The following is a 20042-nucleotide window of genomic DNA, read 5'->3' on the forward strand; positions in this document are numbered from 1 at the left end:
AAAAGAGCCATTCATAACAAAAATTCTGTTCCACGTAACTTACTGCTGTGATCAGGTTTTACATGTTTGGGCAAGATAAAAGTACTTAAAACAAAAATATGATAACATTTCGCTCATCTATTCTAAAATGTATGAATATATTTTAGAGACTTTACAATGATATTTCATATTCTGCGGTAACATGTACAACAAAAACTTGATTTTCCTCTATAGAAAGTAAAAATAGAAACCAAAATGTGGTAATTTCGTTTACATGAAATATTACACATTTGAGTTTATTTCTCTTTTCCTAATTTATTATTTCAGTATGATGCACCCCAAAACTGTTATCATGCAAAGTAAAATAAAGAAACGTTTATTACAATTTATTTAATTTGTTTCTAACATCTGATTTTATTCTCACAATAAAAATACTTTTTGAGAGGAATGAATACATACAATTAAGTCTTAATACAATTTAATATTTTATGAAAAAACGACCGCTTATTTATTTTCATGCACAGGTATGAATATCTCTGATTTTCAGCTCATATAAACCATTGTCATTTTTCTTCCCTCCACTTGGTGTCGCTAAAACTCCACGTTTGCGTCACGACCTCTCCATGACCACATTTCCGGTTCAGAAACAGTCCCTTTCCCGTTGTAAACACATCGCTTGGGTGGTGGTGTGTCTGACAGTTATAAATAATTAAAAACAAGTTATCTTGCATTTTAAAAAAGCTCGTTAGCATACAGTTTATCTCTAAGAATGAAGAAGTTTTTCGACGACATCAAGAAAGACATCAAGTTCAAGTCAGCAGGGCCAGGGAAGAAACTTACAGATGAATCAAGGTAAAAACAAAACAAACATCAGATGTGTGTACGAGGTCTGTCATGAAAACTGCTCTACATTACGTCAACATTAATATGGTGAGATTAAAATGCCATTATAGACCTTCTCGCAATAGAAGTGAATGCCATTTTTACTGATATACGACAACATATATGCATGTTTACATTTCTCCTGATCCCAACATTGACTACATATATAGCACAGGCTACACATTTAGGTTTACATTGCTAGTTTTGGATCCAGAACACGGAACAGGATCGAGCTGTGAGACTATCCTTTTATAACGCTATAATTACGCATAGGTTAACAGGCTTAGTGTGTCAGTCACGTGGGAGTGACTTTTTTTAGAGTGTTATTAGTCACAATAAGGGCTTTAACTAGAGAAATGAGTGAAATCTGTTGTTGTTGTTTTTTGCAGCTCTAAACCTCAGGCCTCACAGGCTTCTCATGCAGCGTCCAGGAAGGCACCGACAGCGGGAGCACAGATGGCAGGGGCCGCGGCCCTCGCCAGGATCGAGCAGCAGCACCGGCCCAAGGTGCACACGTCCCAGGATGCCATAAGAAATCAGGGTAAACTATTTGTTAAGTTTTTTTTTTTTTTACTTTTACAACTGGTGTGTGATATTTACGGTAAAAAAAAACATTTGGGAGAGGAGATTTTGTTTCAGTAATAATGGTTTGTTTTGATGTGGCCAAGTATGGTGACCCATATTCAGAAGTTGTGCTCTGCATTTAACCCATCCAAGGGTGCACACACACAGCAGTGAACACACATTTTGAGCAATGGGCAATCATTGGTTAATAATTAATATAGGGATGCACCAATATTTTTAGACCGATATTGATAATCGATAACTCTAAGATTTGGAGGCCGATATCTGAAATATTCCGATAAATATAAATATTTCAAAATGTTATATTTTTATACAATAATAACTTATTTTATTTAAAACGCTTCATAAAAGTTTGAACTGATCTTATGAAACGAATAGCCTACAATTACAAATAATTTAGCTGCTTTTATGATTACACCATAGACTGTAAAAGATATGGACGTAGTATTCGTGACGTCACCCATGGGTTTCTGAAGAGCGCAAATGAAGCTCAGGTGGGCGTGGCCAACCTGGGCCATTTTGTTTGCACGTCATCGCACCGATCGGGGGTAACCAAATAAGGGCAAAGAGGCGGAGTGTGAGTGGAGCTACAGACGCATGCTAGCATTTTGCTTAGACAGGCTTTTCTTTGGGAGAAATGCTTAAAGAGCATGAAATCCCCTCGTTTCAGCAGGGTGTTTTCACACCTCTACTTTGGAAAAAGTCAGAAAATTGGGCGTGTCCAGCTCTGTTTAGGGGGGAGTGTCGGAGGAACTAAAGTGGGAGAGTGTGGGAGTGTCTATTTGGGCACGCGAGAGTTTCAGTCAAAATACACACACACAGGAGAAAGTGATTTTAAAAAGTGTTTAACCTACATGGACATCTGTAGTGGAATTATTTGCCAAATTATTAAATGGTATTTAACTGCAGTTTGGCTCTTTCATTCAGGGAAGTCATTCATGCCCCTCGCAACAAACGAGATATTTGATTCGAGGATCTGCTCTAAGCGTGTATTTTTCATGCAATGTTTGATACCGCACGGCGAATGAGAGAAAAAAAAACTCAGCATTTTCCGGAAACTTAGATGCACACGGCAGGTAGCGTCAGAAAGCCGCGTGTGTTATTCCGGTCACTAAATGCGGTTAAAAACCCTACACGAGGTTAAAGTTTGGTTGTGGTCCTAACATGTTACGGTGCAATAGTTAACTTAGTTCGATACGAACAAACTGAATAAACAAAGAGCACTGGTCGCTCACTTACCAAATCTGTAGAGACAGGACAATCCACAGCAACTAGAGCCGTGTCTTTATTTAGAGGAGACTACAAGCGAATCCGATCTCAGCGTTAGCAGATGAGAACAGCTCTCAGGTAAACAATAATCCTCCTTAGACACGTAAGTTATTGTTGTCGCGCGTCGCGTACACTGTTAATCCACGCGTGAGTCTGAGCTCTCACAGAGAGAAAATGAAAACGAAACTTAACGGCAGCAAACTATAAAAGCAACACTTCACGCTTGTTTTGCCAACACAACGTGGCGTCTATGTCGTTTAAACACAGTAATGAATATTAATGAAGTTGCACAATAGAGCGCGCTGATTGGTTTGAACCAAGCCTTACTCATGCATTAATGTATCACACTGTAAGACGTAATAAGACTCACTCTGGCACAGACACCCAGTCTGCAAGCTGGAATACACGCTATTATGTCATGACCGTGACGCAGCTTCAAAAATTTGTTTCAAACCGGAAGTACGAATTTGCTCGAAATAACGCAAAAACAACCAATTTACACATTTTAGTGAAATATAGGTGTCCTAATAGTGTTTTTAGCAGTGTGGGACACATATACGACTGTCAACAGCTCAAAAAATGTGTTTTGGTGTTTCGTGACCCTTTAATACTTCTTTCAATACCTTTGACTCGTTTGTTTCTGACCACGTGCTTGGTTGTGTACTATATCAATAAAGTGTTTGGTCCCGGAACAGACTGGGTTAACGCAGGGGTCTCAAACTCAATTTACCTGGGGGCCGCAGGAGGCAAAGTCTGGGTGAGGCTGGGCCGCATAAGGGATTTCACACAAAAAAAGTCCTCAAATGTCATTATTAACAGTTTTAATTATTTCTTCTGAACATGAAGTGTCCTGAACATTAATAGAACATTGAGTGAAGATTATGAACAGTTCTTCTGAACATGGCATCTTTTGCCTACTCCTTGCTGCCAGAGACTTGACAGCGCTTCTTCTCACAAATCTGAACCACATTTGGCTTTAGAGCGGAAGCAGTTGAGACCCTCAGTATGGCTTGAAGATGATCATCATTAAGTCTAGACCTGTACTTTGACTTATTGAAGTTCAAGGTGGAGAATAACTTCTCACACACTTCTCACACACTCAAAACTTCCATTCCCTCACCTAAAAAAAGGCGTATATATGTATAAATAAAACACCCCCACCCCACTCCAGTCACATCAGTCTGTGCCAGTCTGTATCTACCTATAATATATATAAGATGCAGGCTGTAGCTAGGTAGGTGGCAGGCTGCAGATATGTAGCTAAGTGGCAGGCAGGGGCGGGAACAGCTTACCTTGGTTCTGGCCGGCGCGAGTTCCCTCCTACACTTCTCGCCCGTCACAGCGTCTAACAAAGGGGCGGGGTGCGTGGTGACGTCACCGGCTCCCGGCTCTCTCTCTCCGCTCCGCTGATTCTGTCAGTGTACAGCGGTCGGCGCGGGCCACAAAATATTGCACTAAGGGCCGCAAATGGCCCGCGGGCCGCGAGTTTGAGACCCCTGGGTTAACGGATCCGACATGTTACCCAAGGATGGAGAGGTGTCGAGCACTAAAGGGTTGGGGTGTTGGTGCCGTGAATGGTGTAGGGGTGTTGTGGATGTAAGTGTGCGGGGTGGGAGTGTCGCAGACGACAGTGAAGAGGGTTGGGGAGTCGCGGAAGAAAGCGAAAGTGAACAGCAGACGAGGGAGAATTGCGTGAGGGGGGTCTGTAAAATGAGGTGCCAGACCAGATTTCAGAGGTTCCGGATCTGGCATGTTCTGGCACAAATTATGCCCTGTGTATATGCTAAGTTCAGCAGCTAATCAGCCAGAATCAGCTGAGGTAACATGATGGTGACCAGCGAGACCTAGCTGTCTCTCAGGTGGCCACGCTCTAAATTATGCAGACTTAATATAAACAAAACGAATGAGGTATAAAGAAATTTACCCCTCTAACAGTTGTCATGAAGGGTAATATTAACTATATGAACCAAAATTGTTCTTTGTACCAGGCTGTACACAGCTTTTTTCTGTTGTAAAGTTGGCCATTTTAAATGTGGGGTCAATAGAAATTTGCTCTATTATGGAGCCAGGACTAGCAGAATTCGATGTATTGCAGTTTCAGTTACTTCCTTATTCCATTACGAGGGAGAGCGGGAGGTTGCCGCTTGGTTTACATGTGTAATATTTTTCCTGAGGTGATTTAAACCAAAAGATTACTCAATGACACTCTATCAAACATATCTACAGTGACAAGGAATATGGTTACTTACTGATTGAATTTAACGCACAGGAATACCACATAAAGAAAAGACGGACTTTGAAGGAATAAACAATGTGAGGAAAGCTCCTTTATAGTGCACTGGACAAGTCTGAACAAGTTTGACCCTCACATGCACGAAGCAGGGAGTTCTGTACAATTACATAATCTATCACAGGGCTCAACAATAAGGACTGTCCGGCGGCCCGTGGCCAGCGTGAAAGACGCTCGGGACAGTAGACAGGATTTTTACTGGCTCCTATTGGCCAGTAACGATGAGCACAATATTTTTTTTCGTAGCCTGGTAACAACACGTACAGCGAAAAAATGACAACATGGCAGCAACATCAAACGTCTGAAAAGAAAACGTCTGTTTCTAAAGTCTTGGAAGCAGCCAATTACTTATGTACAAAATTGAAACTGGAAAAAAAAAAAAGAGTTGTCGTCAGTTTGGCAAGCCATTTTTGTAAAAGTAATTTAGAATTGCAATAAAATAGCAGCACATTTTCCATACTGCTCTTTCATTTGCATAAATGTATAATAAATTATACATTTATTAACACTTTTAAAATGTTTAAATACTAGATTCACAGACATTATTATTATTTTTCCACAATATTCAAAATATGTGGCTAAGAAATAGCTATTTACTTTTCTTTGGCAGGGCAAGTAAAAATCTCAACCACTGGCCCGATCGGCCCAGTAGAACAAGTCCTTAGCATTGAACCCTGTATCAGCTTAAAGATATTGGCCTAATTTTGATATCAGACTGATAACAATAACATTAAAAATAGCATTTATCAGCCGATAACGAAATGGCCGTAGATATATCGTGCATCCCTAATTAAATGGTACCATTTTGTGTTGATTTGGTTTGTTGAAGATAATTAAATATAACACTAAAACTGCCAGCAGGTGTTAACAAGTCCCATTCTTCAAGTGTTAGTTCACCCAAAAATGACAATTCTTAATAATAAATATTTAATAATTTCTATTTTTTGTTGTTACAAACCACTGAGACCTTCGTTTGTCTTCAAAACACAAATCAAGATATTTTAGGTGAAATGTGAGAGGTCCCTCATCCTTCATAGACATCAACAGTCTGGACTCGTTCAGAGTTTACAGAATACACCAAAAGTAACATACCCTAAACCACAGATGTCCAAACTAGGGTCTGCGGGCCAAAGTTAGCCTATAGTAACTTTCGATTTGGCCCACCATCCCATCTGAGAAGAGAAGGAGAATGAATGGGATGGTTTAGAGATTTCAAATTCAAACGTGGCCTTTTATTAGTTTGTTTTATTGTTAAGCTACAACTAAAATTAAATATATCAGTTTAAATGCTTTAATTTAGTTTAAAATGTTCATACTGTCACCTGACGGATAGAGGACAATGCAGAGACTTTGGTGAGCAAATTAAGGCAAAGGCAGATTCTGCTTGACTAGAGTATTCAGCATTGAACACCACCGTGTTATAAATGTGATTGTTTTTATTGTAATAAATTGTAATTAAAAAAGTGCTACTGCATTAGTTAATACAGTTCAAAGTGATGTTTCTCTGTATTTTTAAATATTATGAAACAAATTATGAAATTAGCCATAGCAACTTTAAGGTAAAATAGTTTGCCATATTTGTCTGTGGCCCACAGCTATCGATGAGATTTAGTTTTTGTCCCTTCATATGAAAATTTTTGGGCACTCCTGCTCTAAACAGCCCAGTCTTCAGTGGTTCAACTGGAATATTATCAAGCTTCGAATATATGTTTGTGCGCACATAAAACAAAAATAACGCCTTTATTCAACAGTTTCTTTTCCTCAGTGTCAGTATAGGGTGCGCATTCATTTGTTGCGCTTAGTCGTTCCTCTGATGTATTAACTCAGATGTGTCAGTGCTTGGTTTTAAACAGATGAGTTGCACTCGGGTATCTGGTGGTATACATCAGTGCACAGTGCTTGTGAATATGCTCTCTATATACTGACACTAAGGAAATGAAGCTGAATAAAGTTTTATTTATGCTTTATGGATGGACATATGTAGTAACAGCATTTCGTTTGTGATTTGCGCATAGTTCGAATTGCATGCAAGTTTTGAATTTATTGTAAAGTTAACCTATAATATCATTTATTTGTCATTGTTTATAAGACCTGTCACTGTATAAATGCAGGCAAGTTTAAAGCAATAAAATACAAGAAACAATAAAGTTTGTAACTTAAAGATTATTTGAATTTTATAAAAATTTATTAGATTTTTTTGAAGGTTTTGCTCTTTTTTTACATTTCATTATTCAATTTATTTAACTAAAAAACTCCTAGCATCCCCAGAAAATGAAAATAATCAAATGAAAATGTAAATGATATCACATTCCTGTTAGTTAAAGAGCACCTACTGTAGGTTATACCTTTTTTTAGATTTAATATAAGTGTTTTGCATCTCCAGTAGGGCTGTTTATTCAAAACGAATAATTTTAACAGTATTTTCTCTAATATTTTTTCTTCTGGAGAAAGGCTTATTTGTTTTATTTTGACTAGAAAAAAAGCAGGTTTAAATATTTTGAAACCCATTTTAAGGTCAATATTATTAGCCCCTTTAAGCTATATATTGTTTGATTGTCTGCAGAAGAAATTACTGTTATACAATGACTTGCCTAATTACCCTAATTAAGCCTTTGAATCGCCCTTTTTTAATCTGTGTGAATAAATCAGGTATTAAAAATGAGGGATTAAAACTACTATGTTCGGAAATAATTTGAAAAAAAATCTTCTTTCCATTAAACAGAAATTGGGGAGGAAAAGGGCTGCTAATATTCAGGAGGGCTAATAATTCTGACTTCAACTGCATATATATACAGTTATTTTCCACCCTGCGAAGGAAAGAGAAATAAATACAATAGAATAAAAATATGAAACAAACTGTGCTTTAAGCATCTTCGCCCTAAGAAAAACACTTTAGCTACAAAAATCCTTTAGTCAAGAGCAGCGAGGGATTTTTTCATTTGTTTAATTAATAAGCATAAAAACAGGCGGCAGTAGGAATAATGCACTGTAGCTTTAATAGTTTCTCTGTCTCGTGTCTTTTGATTCTCAACTCGTTTGTTTATTACACAAATGAGGGTAAATATGAATAATCACTAAACACCGCATTTTGACACCTATTTGACCATTAAAGCGCTCACGTTAAGATGACTTTATATGCGTGCTCTGCTCGTCTCAGTGAGCAAATGAGAGCGAATGCTGACCACATGCTTCTGACTGTGTGTGTGCTGGCCGCATACACACAAACATAAGCATGCGGTCTTTTGCGCTTTTAAGAGCAACACATGTGTTCAGCAGCTGCAAAGGGGCGGTATATGATGCAATAATCATTTATCTCGATTAATGGTTTTTCATAATCGTTAGAAGCTAAAATCGAAATCGGATTTTCAATTAATTGCACAGCCCTAGTCTTAAAAATGTGTCTGTAAAGTTTCAGCTCAAAACACCCATCAGATTTTTCATTATACCTTTTACAAGATCCTTTTTTTTTACATTTTTCCACAAGGGGGCCATTTAGTCGTACTGCACCTTTAAGGATAGTCTGACCCGTTTCTACATGTCTTTCTGCGTGCCTTAATCTCCTCCCTCGGCTGCGTCAGACAACAGACAGGAAGAAGATCTCACGTAGCGTTTGTGAGAAATACTACAGTAAGAACTTTACCAATGAGGAATTTGTTGTGGAGATGCATCGATGAGTCACACACACACAATGTCAATGGACAAAGTTTATGTGCGCGTGCACACACAGATAAACAAACACACAAACAGACCGACACACACACACACACACACACACACACACTGACAGACAGAGCGCGTTTAGCTTCCCACTCTTTTTGCACGCATGTGACAGGATACAGGCTAATCTCCACTGCTGTATGGATATCTGTTATGTTTATGTACAAAATAAACCTGATTTAACGTCCACAAACTGGGATTGAAGCATCTTCCTTTATAATGTTCTGACACGCGGCTGTGCTGATGAAGTAATGCTGAAGTAAATCTCTGTACTTCATTACACACGTGCACTGTTTTAAAACATTTTAAACATGTGAAACTCACTCTTGATCACATTTGATGATGATTGATGATCCTAGCGAACTGAACAGACCTTTTATTACCGGTTGCTTTGCGCACGTCTGGTCTTGTTGACATGATTATTATACATGTGACTACCGGGACATGCTACGTGAAGCTGTCAATCAATTCGGTGGGCGGGGGGAGCGTACTCCTACGTCAAGTTGCGGTCGGTATGAAAACCGCTCCAATTGGTCCACCGTTTTTATGTTGTTAAATTGAAAAATTAAAAAAGGACTGAGTGTGTTTATTTCACCCCAATATGATGGTCTATACACTATATCAACATATATGTCTGTCCAAACAGCTTGAAAAGTAGATTTTTCACTATAGGTGCCCTTTAATGGTTTGTTGTTATGTTTCAGTAAAGCGAGAACTGGAAGCAGAGGCGGCTGCCGTAGTGGCCAGTCTTAAGAACACAGAGATCGAGGTAAGTCTGAGGGTTTTACTGGGTATTGTTCTCCTCCTCCGTGTGTATACGCATTATTTTACATTAAACTGATCATCAACTCTTAACACTGGACTGAGGCAGTTTCAATTTACTAGAACTTCTTTGCTAAGCTGCTTTGACACAATCTACATTGTAAAAGGGCTATAGAAATAAAGATGACTTTAACTGAATTTTAAACATCAATTAAAATGGTTAATTAATTACTATACATCTAAAGTTTTGCATATTGTGTATTTGTATATAAATTAATAGTATAAATGGAAAATGTTATTACATTGAAAGGAATTGAAAATGTTTGTGTTTCTTATTGATTGTATTTATTAACTTATTATTAATAATAAGAAACAATGTGTAAAATATAGGGAAATTTTATTTACTTGTAAATAAAAACACTCCAAAATATTTACAACTTCCAAATGCTTACATTTTCTTAAATCCTATTAGAAACATGAAAAAAAACAAGTAATTATGTTGTAATATGAAGTGGGATTATGAGGTGCGGATCCAAACCCAGGTTTATTATGAGAATGGCTTGGCAAGCAACGGTCAACACAGGGGTAAACAGATGTATACAGGCAATCCAGAGTCATAGTCAAATATCAGGCGATAGGTCAGTACAGGCAGGCCACAGACAACATAAACAAACAAACATAGTGAGGCAAGGAAAACGCGTCATAATGTCACAAAACTGTCAAATAAGACTCCGCAAAGGCTGTGTGTTAGTGTGCTGTATAAATAGTCCAACTATTCAGTCTTTGAGCAGCTTCAGCTGTGCGAGTGAGCAATCAGCCAGGATTAGCAACCGGTGTGTCAGTGCAGTGCATGACTGGATCTTGTAGTCCATATAATGGCAGATTCTATGCGATACTCTGCGTTTACTTACGATCTGCACAATCTGACACATATCATATTTTATATTTCTTTTTATTTCAAACAATAATTCAATTCAAGTTTATTTGTATAGTTTTATTTGTATTTTTTGTATATCGCTTTTCACAGTAATTATTAATAAAAGTATTAATAAAAGTCTATTCACAATAAAAGTGAATAGAGACTGGAGCCAATGAATTGAAATATATTTTTAGTCTGTCATATTCATTTACAAACAAATAAATTATTGACTTGGGGTATGTTGGGGTATGTAACTCGCCGCTGAACTATCATAGTATGATGCATCGTTTGGGAAAAGAACAATGTAGTGACGAGTGTTTCCCATTATAAAAAGAAATATAATATTTATTAAAAATGAAAAAAAAAAATCATACTTTAATAAAAATATTAATGATCATGATTATTATTATTATTAAGTAGAAACTTGTTTTTTTTTTTTTTTTTTTTTGAAAAGTCTACTTTTACAATTTGACACTTGTAAACTACTGCAGAAAGTTCTATCCAGCAGGCCCATGTCATATACAGTACAGATACTTAATAAATAACCTACTATAAATTAAAGGAATTAACGTCTGCTATATATTTTGTTTTCACAAGCTTTGGAGACGTAACATAAATTCCGCTTTTACATATTAGGTCACCTATAGCTTTCATCATGAGCCACGGCTGTGTTCAAAATGACATCAATGTTTACAAAGGGCACTGCGAAGGGAGCACAATTGTAAACATGAAGATCACTAAAACTGAACTGTCAAAATAGTTTGAAAGCAAATTACACCTAAGAGAGATGACCTTAATGCTTTTTTTAAATAATTCCAACTTTGAATGTTAAAATGTTCTAAATGAATAGGGCATAGGGGGGATAAGTGGGAATAGAACACAGCCAGGAACTATGTTTCTAACTACAGCTCCAGAGGTTTAGTTGCGAGTGCTCAAGTTTGCGATGCAGTTTGCGAATGTGCGTTGGAGCAACGGATTTGGGAAACGGCAAATCAACAAACTATGTTTGTAACGACGGAACTTGCAACCTTAGTTTGCTAACGATAGTTTTGGGAAACGCACCCCTGTACAGTTGCCTTTCATCTGTGGAATATAATTTGTCGCTTTAAAAATTCTGTGCTGACCAGTATTATATTTTAATATCAAAATATGATTTGAAATGCGATACAGAGGCAGAGCTGACAAACCTCACAGTCTCTTTTTTGAAACCACGTCATGTTTTGTGAGGAAAAGACAGATCGACCTTTTTACAGATTGATGATTTATAAAATTTAAGTCATTTGTACTCTTGAAGAGTCTGACGAACAAAACACCTAGTGTTATTAAAAAAGTTATTAAAAATAATTAACATATTTTTTGTAACCATTTAATCCCAGCATAACTTTTTTCTACTTTCTATACCTTCTTAAGGGCTCGGCTGTTCCACAGAGGGATCCATCGTCTTTCTCAGTGTCAGGAGTTTTCTTCACCTGTCCTCTTACCGGAAAAACCGTCACAAAGGCTGAAAGAGAGTTGCACATCAAAGAAGCCATTCTAATGGTGAGGATATGGCAACCATAATCTTGAACAATTACTTGTCTATTTCATTTATCTCAAGTACCTGTTTTTTTTTTCTTCGCAGAGATTCTCAGAGGATGCGATAGAGGCCTCCATTATGATGATTCACACCTTTAACAAAGACAAAGAGAAAGTCAAAGCTGCCATAGACATTATTAGCAAGTACGACTGTTTAATGCTAACAACATAAAGTAAATAATAACCAATTATTAATTATTAGAAAAATAATACACAAGTTGGTGATGCGGCTAGAATGTGAAATAGTGAGTTTGCATTATTTTCTAATAATTAAATAGACCAGTGTTGATTATTGTGAATATACCACATACACACTTAAAGACATTGTTAAGATGTTGTGCTTCAAGACATTTCTCAAGATATTATCTTAAAACAGCTCCTGTGTGCAGTCCTAGTTTATTATACGCCTTATTGAATGTTTTGAGTTGATTTTAGGCAAACTGAAATCATTCAGCGCAGTGATATGCAATAAAAATAAATGATTATTGTGAAAAGCACTATACAAATAAACCTGAATTGAATGTGGATCAGTAATTCAGTCAAGAACTGACTGCAACTACTTTAGCCGTGTGTTTACCTGGAAATAACTGCACGCCTCAGAATGTTCATCAGCCAATCAGAATCGTGCATTCAACAGCGCAGTAGTGTAATGATGCGATTATGTGTGAACAGGTATATCGAAAACATCTGTAAGAACCCAACTGAGGAAAAGTACAGGAAGATCAAAGTTGGCAACAAAGTGTTTCAGGTATGATCCTTTTCATTGTCTGGAAACTATATTAGGTAAACAAGTGCACGCATCTTATATTGATGCGGATTGACCTGTGTTTACTAAAGGAGAAGGTCAGTGGGATTGAAGGAGCTCGAGAGTATCTGCAGGCTGTGGGCTTTGAAAGCAGCACGCTGCCGATTGATGGAGAAGGTAATAATAATAACATTATATTCAAAGAACAATGCAATTACGTGGTCTGCTGATGAATTAATTGCATGTAAATATTGGCTTTGAAAGTGAACTCCAAAAGAATATTTAATATTATGTTTGAGGAAGATATGATAATGTTATTATTTACTGTCATCATGGTAAAGATAAAATAAATCAGTTATTAGACATAAGTTATTAAAACTCAAGGGGGAAGTGCTAATAATTTTGAGGTCAACCGTATATATATATATATATATATATATATATATATATATATATATATATATATATATATATATATATATTGTGTTTGGAGACTGGAGAGACGGGACAGGGTGAAATATTAATAAAAACTTTTACAAAATTTTTTAAATAAATAATCTAAATAGTTTGTAAATAAATATGCGTAATTTAAAGTCTGCATGATCCAGGAGTTCCTATTTCACAATAGGAACTATTGTAAAAAAGAAATTTTCAATGGAAATGGCTTCTCAAACGATAAATAATGTATGTCGGGGCTTGAATTTTGTTCTTTGAGAATTGATTAGATTAAAATTGTTTAATTCCCACCTCTAGGTCTTTCTGTCATAGTAATTAAAGGTGAAAACCCTTTAAAAAACTATAATAACAAAAATTGTTTGCTCTCTTTGCAATCTTGTGATGTAAAGCTGTTTAGTGAATTACAGTTTTTTATTATTATTATTTTATGTTTACAAAATGCTTCAATTTTTTTTTTCTTGAATACATTTTTTTACAGTAAAAAAATTCCTGGACTTTAATTTAATGGTTAAATAAATCAAAAAGTCGGTGGTCAACCTAATTTAAACAGAAAAAAAAAACATTCTATTCATTTCTATTGAACACAAAAGAACATATTGTAAAGAATGGAAAACAAATAATGTGGCGACTCGGTGGTGCAGTGGGTAGCATGATCGCCTTACAGCAAGAAGGTCGCTGGGTTCTCCGGTTTCCCCCGCAATTGCGGGATCCCTATAGTGTGTGTGTGAATAAGTGTATGAATGTTTCCGCTGCATAAAACATGTGCTGGATAAGTTGGTGGTTCATTCTGCTGTGGCGACCCCAGATTAATAAAAGGGCTAAGCTGAAAAGAAAATGAAAGAATCAAAACGTCTGTCATCAACCTAAACTAAAGGGATAGTTCCTTTCTGTTGAACAAAAGATTTTCAAGAATTATGGGATTATAACTGTGTTTTTTTTATCACTGTAACCTCATGATTTTGTGCAACAGATAAGTAAAGTACTTTTTCTTTCTTTTGTACATATTTTTATCAATAGATTTTGAATGTTTTTGCAGTTTGACATTTTCTGGACATTAATAGTTAAATGAATCAAAAAGTCTGTCTTCAGCTAAATGAAATGAATAGTTCATTTCTGTTGAACACAAAAGAAGATCTCTTCAAGAATGTTTGAGACATTTAAAGTAGGTAAACAAATACTACAGATGTCAATGGCTACAGTTTTTTAACATTCTTCAAAATGTCTTCATTTCTTCTCAGGCGTAAGAAAACTCATAAGGGTTTGGTGACAGTGGATGAGTAAACTTTCACTTTAAAGGTAACGTGTTTACTTTTTTTTTTTTTTTTTTGCTTCTCAGAAAAGACTGAGGATTTCCTGGTGTTGCCTGAGCAGGATTCGGATGCTCTGGAGCAGATGAAGATTCATCTGGAGCGGCTGCAGAAAGGCGAAGCAGTTCGAGCCAAGCTGGACCGTCAGCTGCAGGTCTTCAGGCCATCCCAGAACGCCACACACTTTGAGCTGCCGCCAGACTTCTATAACCTCAGCGCAGAGGAGCTGAAGAAGGAACAACAGCTGAAGTAAAGGCATAAAACATGTGTGAACAAGCTGATGAATTCCTGGCATGTTTTAACGAGCTTCTTTCTTCACAGGAGTGAAATGGTGGAGAGAAACGCAATGCTGCGAACGAAAGCCATGCGCGAGAAAGACGAGCAGAGAGAGAGACGGAAATACAACTATGCGCTTTTGAGAGTGAGGCTACCAGATGGAAATATACTCCAGGGTGGGTAGCTTTGGATTGTTAGTAAATTTACATAACATTACTAGCATGTCTGTCCCGTACTAATCTGTAGTGATGGTGAAATTAAGCTTTCTGAACCAGTGAACCGTTTTAGTCACTCGAAGCTTTACGAATCAGAGCTCGCTGAGGACCTCTGCTGGGTAAATTGTGGGAAAGCGCGGTGTTGCAAAAATGTCAAACGTTCACAACTGAACAACTCTTTCATGTAGTAATACAACAATAGTAATATAAACAAATTATTAGTCATTTATTCATTATAAGTAATTAGTAAATAAATTATATTAGTAATATAAACTTAATTACTGTAGTTTTTTTAAATATAAGGTTTGTTACATTACACCACCGATGACTGTAGTAAAATACAAGGTGTTCAAAATTATTTACATTTATTGTATTCCAACCAGTCCTACACCCACCCATTCCTTAAAGAGGGGATCGAACCAGTGATTCCTGCATGAGAGGCGAATGCTCTAAGGATGAGGCTATGGTAGTGAGGCTTTCATGGTGAACTCGCCAGCGGCATGGCCTCCGTTAAACACTTTACCAAGTATGCAGTGGCCTATTTTTAAAAAATAAGTTGTAAATAATAAAACAATCGTAACCCCTATTTTTCACGATTTTTCACAATTAAAAATGGCTGATAATACAGCAGTTATTCCCAGAAATGTGCGGACAATTTTGCAATTAAAAATATATATGTAAACGTAAAACATTATATGTATTTACTATATTAGGTAGCCTACTATGTTAGGTGTGCAATCTGAAACAATGACACAAATCATAAAAATAAAGCTTCTTTATTTTGGTCTCTTGTAAAGACTCTTATTAAGCCAAAGGAAGGTTGTATTACTCTTCTTTTTATCCACGATCTTACTTTCTCTCAGATTTCACTCCCTGTGCATCTGACATCATGTCACACTTATGACACGTGTTAGGGCTTCCCCTACCGTAATACACCTAAAGCAGGGATTGCCGTAAAATGGGAGGGAAGGATTTTCTTTTAAGTGTAGGGAAAGAGTTCCACGAAAACTTTTATCGATTTAACGCTCATCATAATACCAGCTATACATGTAAAGCACAAATAATGTCCTTCAGTTCGGCCATCACGCTTGATCCAATCTCATCTCCTGTCTGTTTCATTGCTCCAACTTTCTTTTGCAGTCTGAAGCGTGTCAAACGCACAAAATGCCCAATTCGCGCCACAAAATGTCTACATCTCATCTTTGCTTTGACTTGATGTAAATCACTCGTGTTTCATCTGTGTCTGCTCACTGCACAAGCTAAAAACTCCAGCCTCCCCTTCCTCCGTGTAATGTAATGGTTGTGAGGACGCAGGTGAGACGTCATTTTTCGAGATACATCATGTGCGCTGCGTTTGCCACGACTATAAGTCACGTAAAACAATTCATTGCAAACTGAAATAAATAGAATTTAATTATATTATATATATTTTATGAGATTTACATTTTGTGTGATTATTTTGTGTTAAAGAATTTTGCAAGATCGCAAAAATTTTCAACTTTTGGTTGATTTTGCGTTGGAGTCTGCGATCATGGAATCGTGAAAACAAGGGGTCCTGGCTAAGACACTTTAGTATGGTTCAAAAGCTTTTTACTATAAATTAACTATTGTATTTTAGTTGAATTACTAGTGTGTGGGACCGGTCCAGTGCTTTGAAACAGCAGAAATGCATGTAATCACAATTCAAAGCAGTCACGTGGGTATAAGTGAAAATGAAGCTTCGAACATCATTGATAAAGTGATTATTAAAAAAAAAATCAAGCCCCGGTACACTGCTTCATTTTGATATGTATCATTTTTATTGACACATGCTTCTAAACCTTGGTGCACAACGTCACATCAACACTAATCCACTTATCCAAATAATAGCAAACACAAGAGGATGAGTATAGATGACACGGTGAGTGTGGAATCATAGAAGTTGTCGACTTCATTACATCCTATAATATAACTATATTTCTGTCAGAATTACTCCCTATACACTTACACACTCAACCATGTAGTGCATGAGTTTAGTCATCCAAAAAAGTTTTTGTCCTCGTTTAGCGGTTGCCAAATAGCGAAATAAACGACCAAACAGCCAAATTGTGAAATAAACGACCAAACAACCAAATAGTACCTGTCATGAGAACAAATCACCTACATTAGAGAATGTAATTTATACTATCAAAAAGAAGTAAAATATTCCAACCTTGAAGGTCCTGTGAAATGCTTTGATTTGTTGTTTGACGTAATCTTCACCGAAAGAGGGTGGGACATCCTCCCCTTTTATAAAACAGCCAATAGTGTTTTGCTTTATCGCCGCTCTGCCAGTGAGAGTGGTTGAGCTCAAGGGCATTAAATGTGAAGCGCCTTGAAGGGGGCGGGGCATGTCAGATACTAGAGAGCTTTTGATTGGCCACGATTTGATGGAAAACTGAAGTATGAAAAAAATTAAAAAGTAAAAAAAACTTTATCTATTTAGGCGGAAGTGACGAACTGCAAGCTTTACACTTTTATATCAGTTTTATATCTTCTAAATGCAAATTTTATATATAGATATCCTAAAAACTAACAATACTGATACTAACATCGACATCTAGCAAATCGACAACCGTTAAATGCATTAAGTGTTCAACTTTTTTTTTTTTTTTATCAGAGGAGCAAGTACATCATCTGGGCATTAAAAGTGCACTATTATTCTTAGTTTTCAGTGTGAATGCGCTATTACTTGCAGTAAAAAGTGGCATAGAATACTGTACAAGTATGCGATTAGGGACGCACCTTGTGTTTAATGCTCAGCTACAATATATATATATATATATATATATATATATATATATATATATATATATATATATATTGTTTTTACAGCGCATTGTGTTCTGCGCCCTGACTGTAGATCATTGTCTCTTGTACAGTACAGAAAGCGTTCAGCTTGCCAAATTAACATAAATCATCGATCATTAGCGTTGTTTCATCAAGAATGCAAAAAGAGTTGTTACTGTCCGCAGCAAGACAATCATAAAGGGGGTCGCACATTGTATGCGCAGTCATACAAACAGGTTTATATCAGGGTACGCACACGTATATCAGGCGCCGCAAGTCGGCAGCTGTCTGTGGTTCCCAGCTACAACTCAGGACACTGTTCATATTTCTGCCGTGCCACAGAGCACCATCTGTAGCATTTCATTTTTAATACCATGCGATTGAGCACGTCCAGTGTGTTACTTCCGTCATGTGCGCAGCATATCCAGTGTGCGACCCCCTTAAGGATGGAGTCTGCTTTATCTTTGTGGATCATTGACTGCAGAAAACAGAACATTACGCTGGATGCCAACATAATGCGCACAAAAGCTTTATAAACCTTTTGCCGACAGCGATGAACGTTTGCGCCTGGCAAAAGGTTTTGATCTTTGGTTATTTTCTATAATACTGGATTTATTTTTATACTAAAGTTTAAACTTTGAGAATGTTTAAACAAGAGAAAAGTGTGAAAATGTTAATGTCTCTCTGAGAAAAGTGTATAGTGTAGTGAGGGGTTTTACAGCCTTATAACATCTATAATAATTGTAAAATAATAAAGCTGACTTCTTCGCAGATTTCACCTATTGTGGGTTATTTTTTAGAATGTAACTCCTGTGATATGAGGGACCACTGTAAGAGAAATATATATATTTAGTTCTATACTATATTTGTAAAGGTTTTAGAAAAATTAATTGTTTGAAATGTAAGTTGTCATCAACACTACAAAAACAACTTTCTTCTATCTCGCAGGTACTTTCCTGGCATGGGAGCGTTTGTCAGCACTGTACCAGTTTGTGCGCGATTCGCTGGAGAACGACTGGCAACCCTTTGAGCTGATGGCACCCGGAGGACAAAAACTGAAGGATGATGAAGAGACGCCCATCAATGAGTGCAATCTGGTAGGCCCACACTCCTGTCAGTTTTGAGATCACTTTTTAAATTTCGTTTTCTTAGCCTAATATAAAGGGGGGATCCAAAATACACATGGAAGTGTTTTCTTTGCTATATTTGAATGTGTTCTCCTGCACTTTAACATTTTAAAGCACTTGGAATATGAAAAACATCTACCATATTTGTAATCAATCAATTGTGGAAGTATGATGGAATTTATTTTGCATCTTCCAGGCCCCGGCAGCTCTTCTGACCTTCTCCTGGGACGCTGCAGTGCAGGCCGACATCGCCGCTGCCGGAGGAAAGACTGCAGTTCTGCTAAAACAAGCTCTACTAGAGAACATCAAGAGCCTCAGCTGAACATTAAGCCTCCAAATGTCACTGCTGACCCCCGCATACATCTCTTGCTGCTCCCAGTGAGTCTCCCATCATAAACAATCCCACACGGTTTCACAGGACGGGCCTGATTCAATTGCGCATGTGGATTTTATACGGTGCTAAACTCACTTTGACTTTGTCCTGTCATATGATATGAGGAGCGTCAGCACCTTAAGGGCCAATTTCCAAGCATTCTGTCCTGTTGTAATGCATTCTTGCTTGAGGTAACATGAATAGTCGTCATGTGATGAAGCAAGTTGCTTGATTTGTGTGATTGGAAATGCGGATCTGTTGCACTTTTTAGCTACAGCTGAGAGAGAAGTGTTGATGTAACGTAAAATCAGAAGCACTGTTTAAAGTTGAGCACTACCAAGTTTAGGTTGTCTTTTGTGTTGTATTAATGTTTGGTTTCCTGCCTAACGCATGAATGTTTTAATGCAAGCTTAATTACACACAGCTCTGGTCTTTAACAACGATCTACCTCCTGATGCTAATAAACATCCGCTCGTTTTAGCTGTCGACTAGTTAGTTTATCGTATAATTTAACCCAACTTTACTTTGTATGGAAGGTCAATAAGGCCAAAAGTCTTTAAATGAAAGTTAAATCGTGTTTGTTGTCTGAATTTTTTTTATAAATGAATAATTGAGGCACTAAATTTGAACCCATTTCTTTAGTTCACATTAATACACAAGTTGTTTGGAGTAGCATATATATTGGCAGTGCCAAGATCAACATTTCTTCAGTACGCATAGACTGACCATTTCATGCCAGACGTAAATATTAGTACTA

The 20042-nt window shown here is 37.0% G+C and overlaps 1 protein-coding gene across 1 annotated transcript; it reads left to right on the plus strand.

Annotated features, from left to right (window-relative positions):
• Positions 1-561: 561 nt before the first annotated feature.
• ubxn6 (UBX domain protein 6) lies at positions 562-19771 on the plus strand. The gene is made up of 11 exons (NM_001044780.2): positions 562-831; positions 1251-1402; positions 9427-9491; positions 11814-11942; positions 12025-12122; positions 12651-12726; positions 12816-12900; positions 14516-14735; positions 14808-14938; positions 18734-18882; positions 19109-19771. Exons 1-11 carry the CDS (start codon positions 749-751, stop codon positions 19232-19234), a joined length of 1314 nt encoding a protein of 437 aa, NP_001038245.2. The 5' UTR covers positions 562-748; the 3' UTR covers positions 19235-19771.
• Positions 19772-20042: the final 271 nt, after the last annotated feature.

The sequence above is a fragment of the Danio rerio genome, chromosome 22, assembly GCF_052040795.2.
Source record: "Danio rerio strain M-AB ecotype USA chromosome 22, GRCz13ab, whole genome shotgun sequence".
NCBI lineage: Eukaryota > Metazoa > Chordata > Actinopteri > Cypriniformes > Danionidae > Danio > Danio rerio.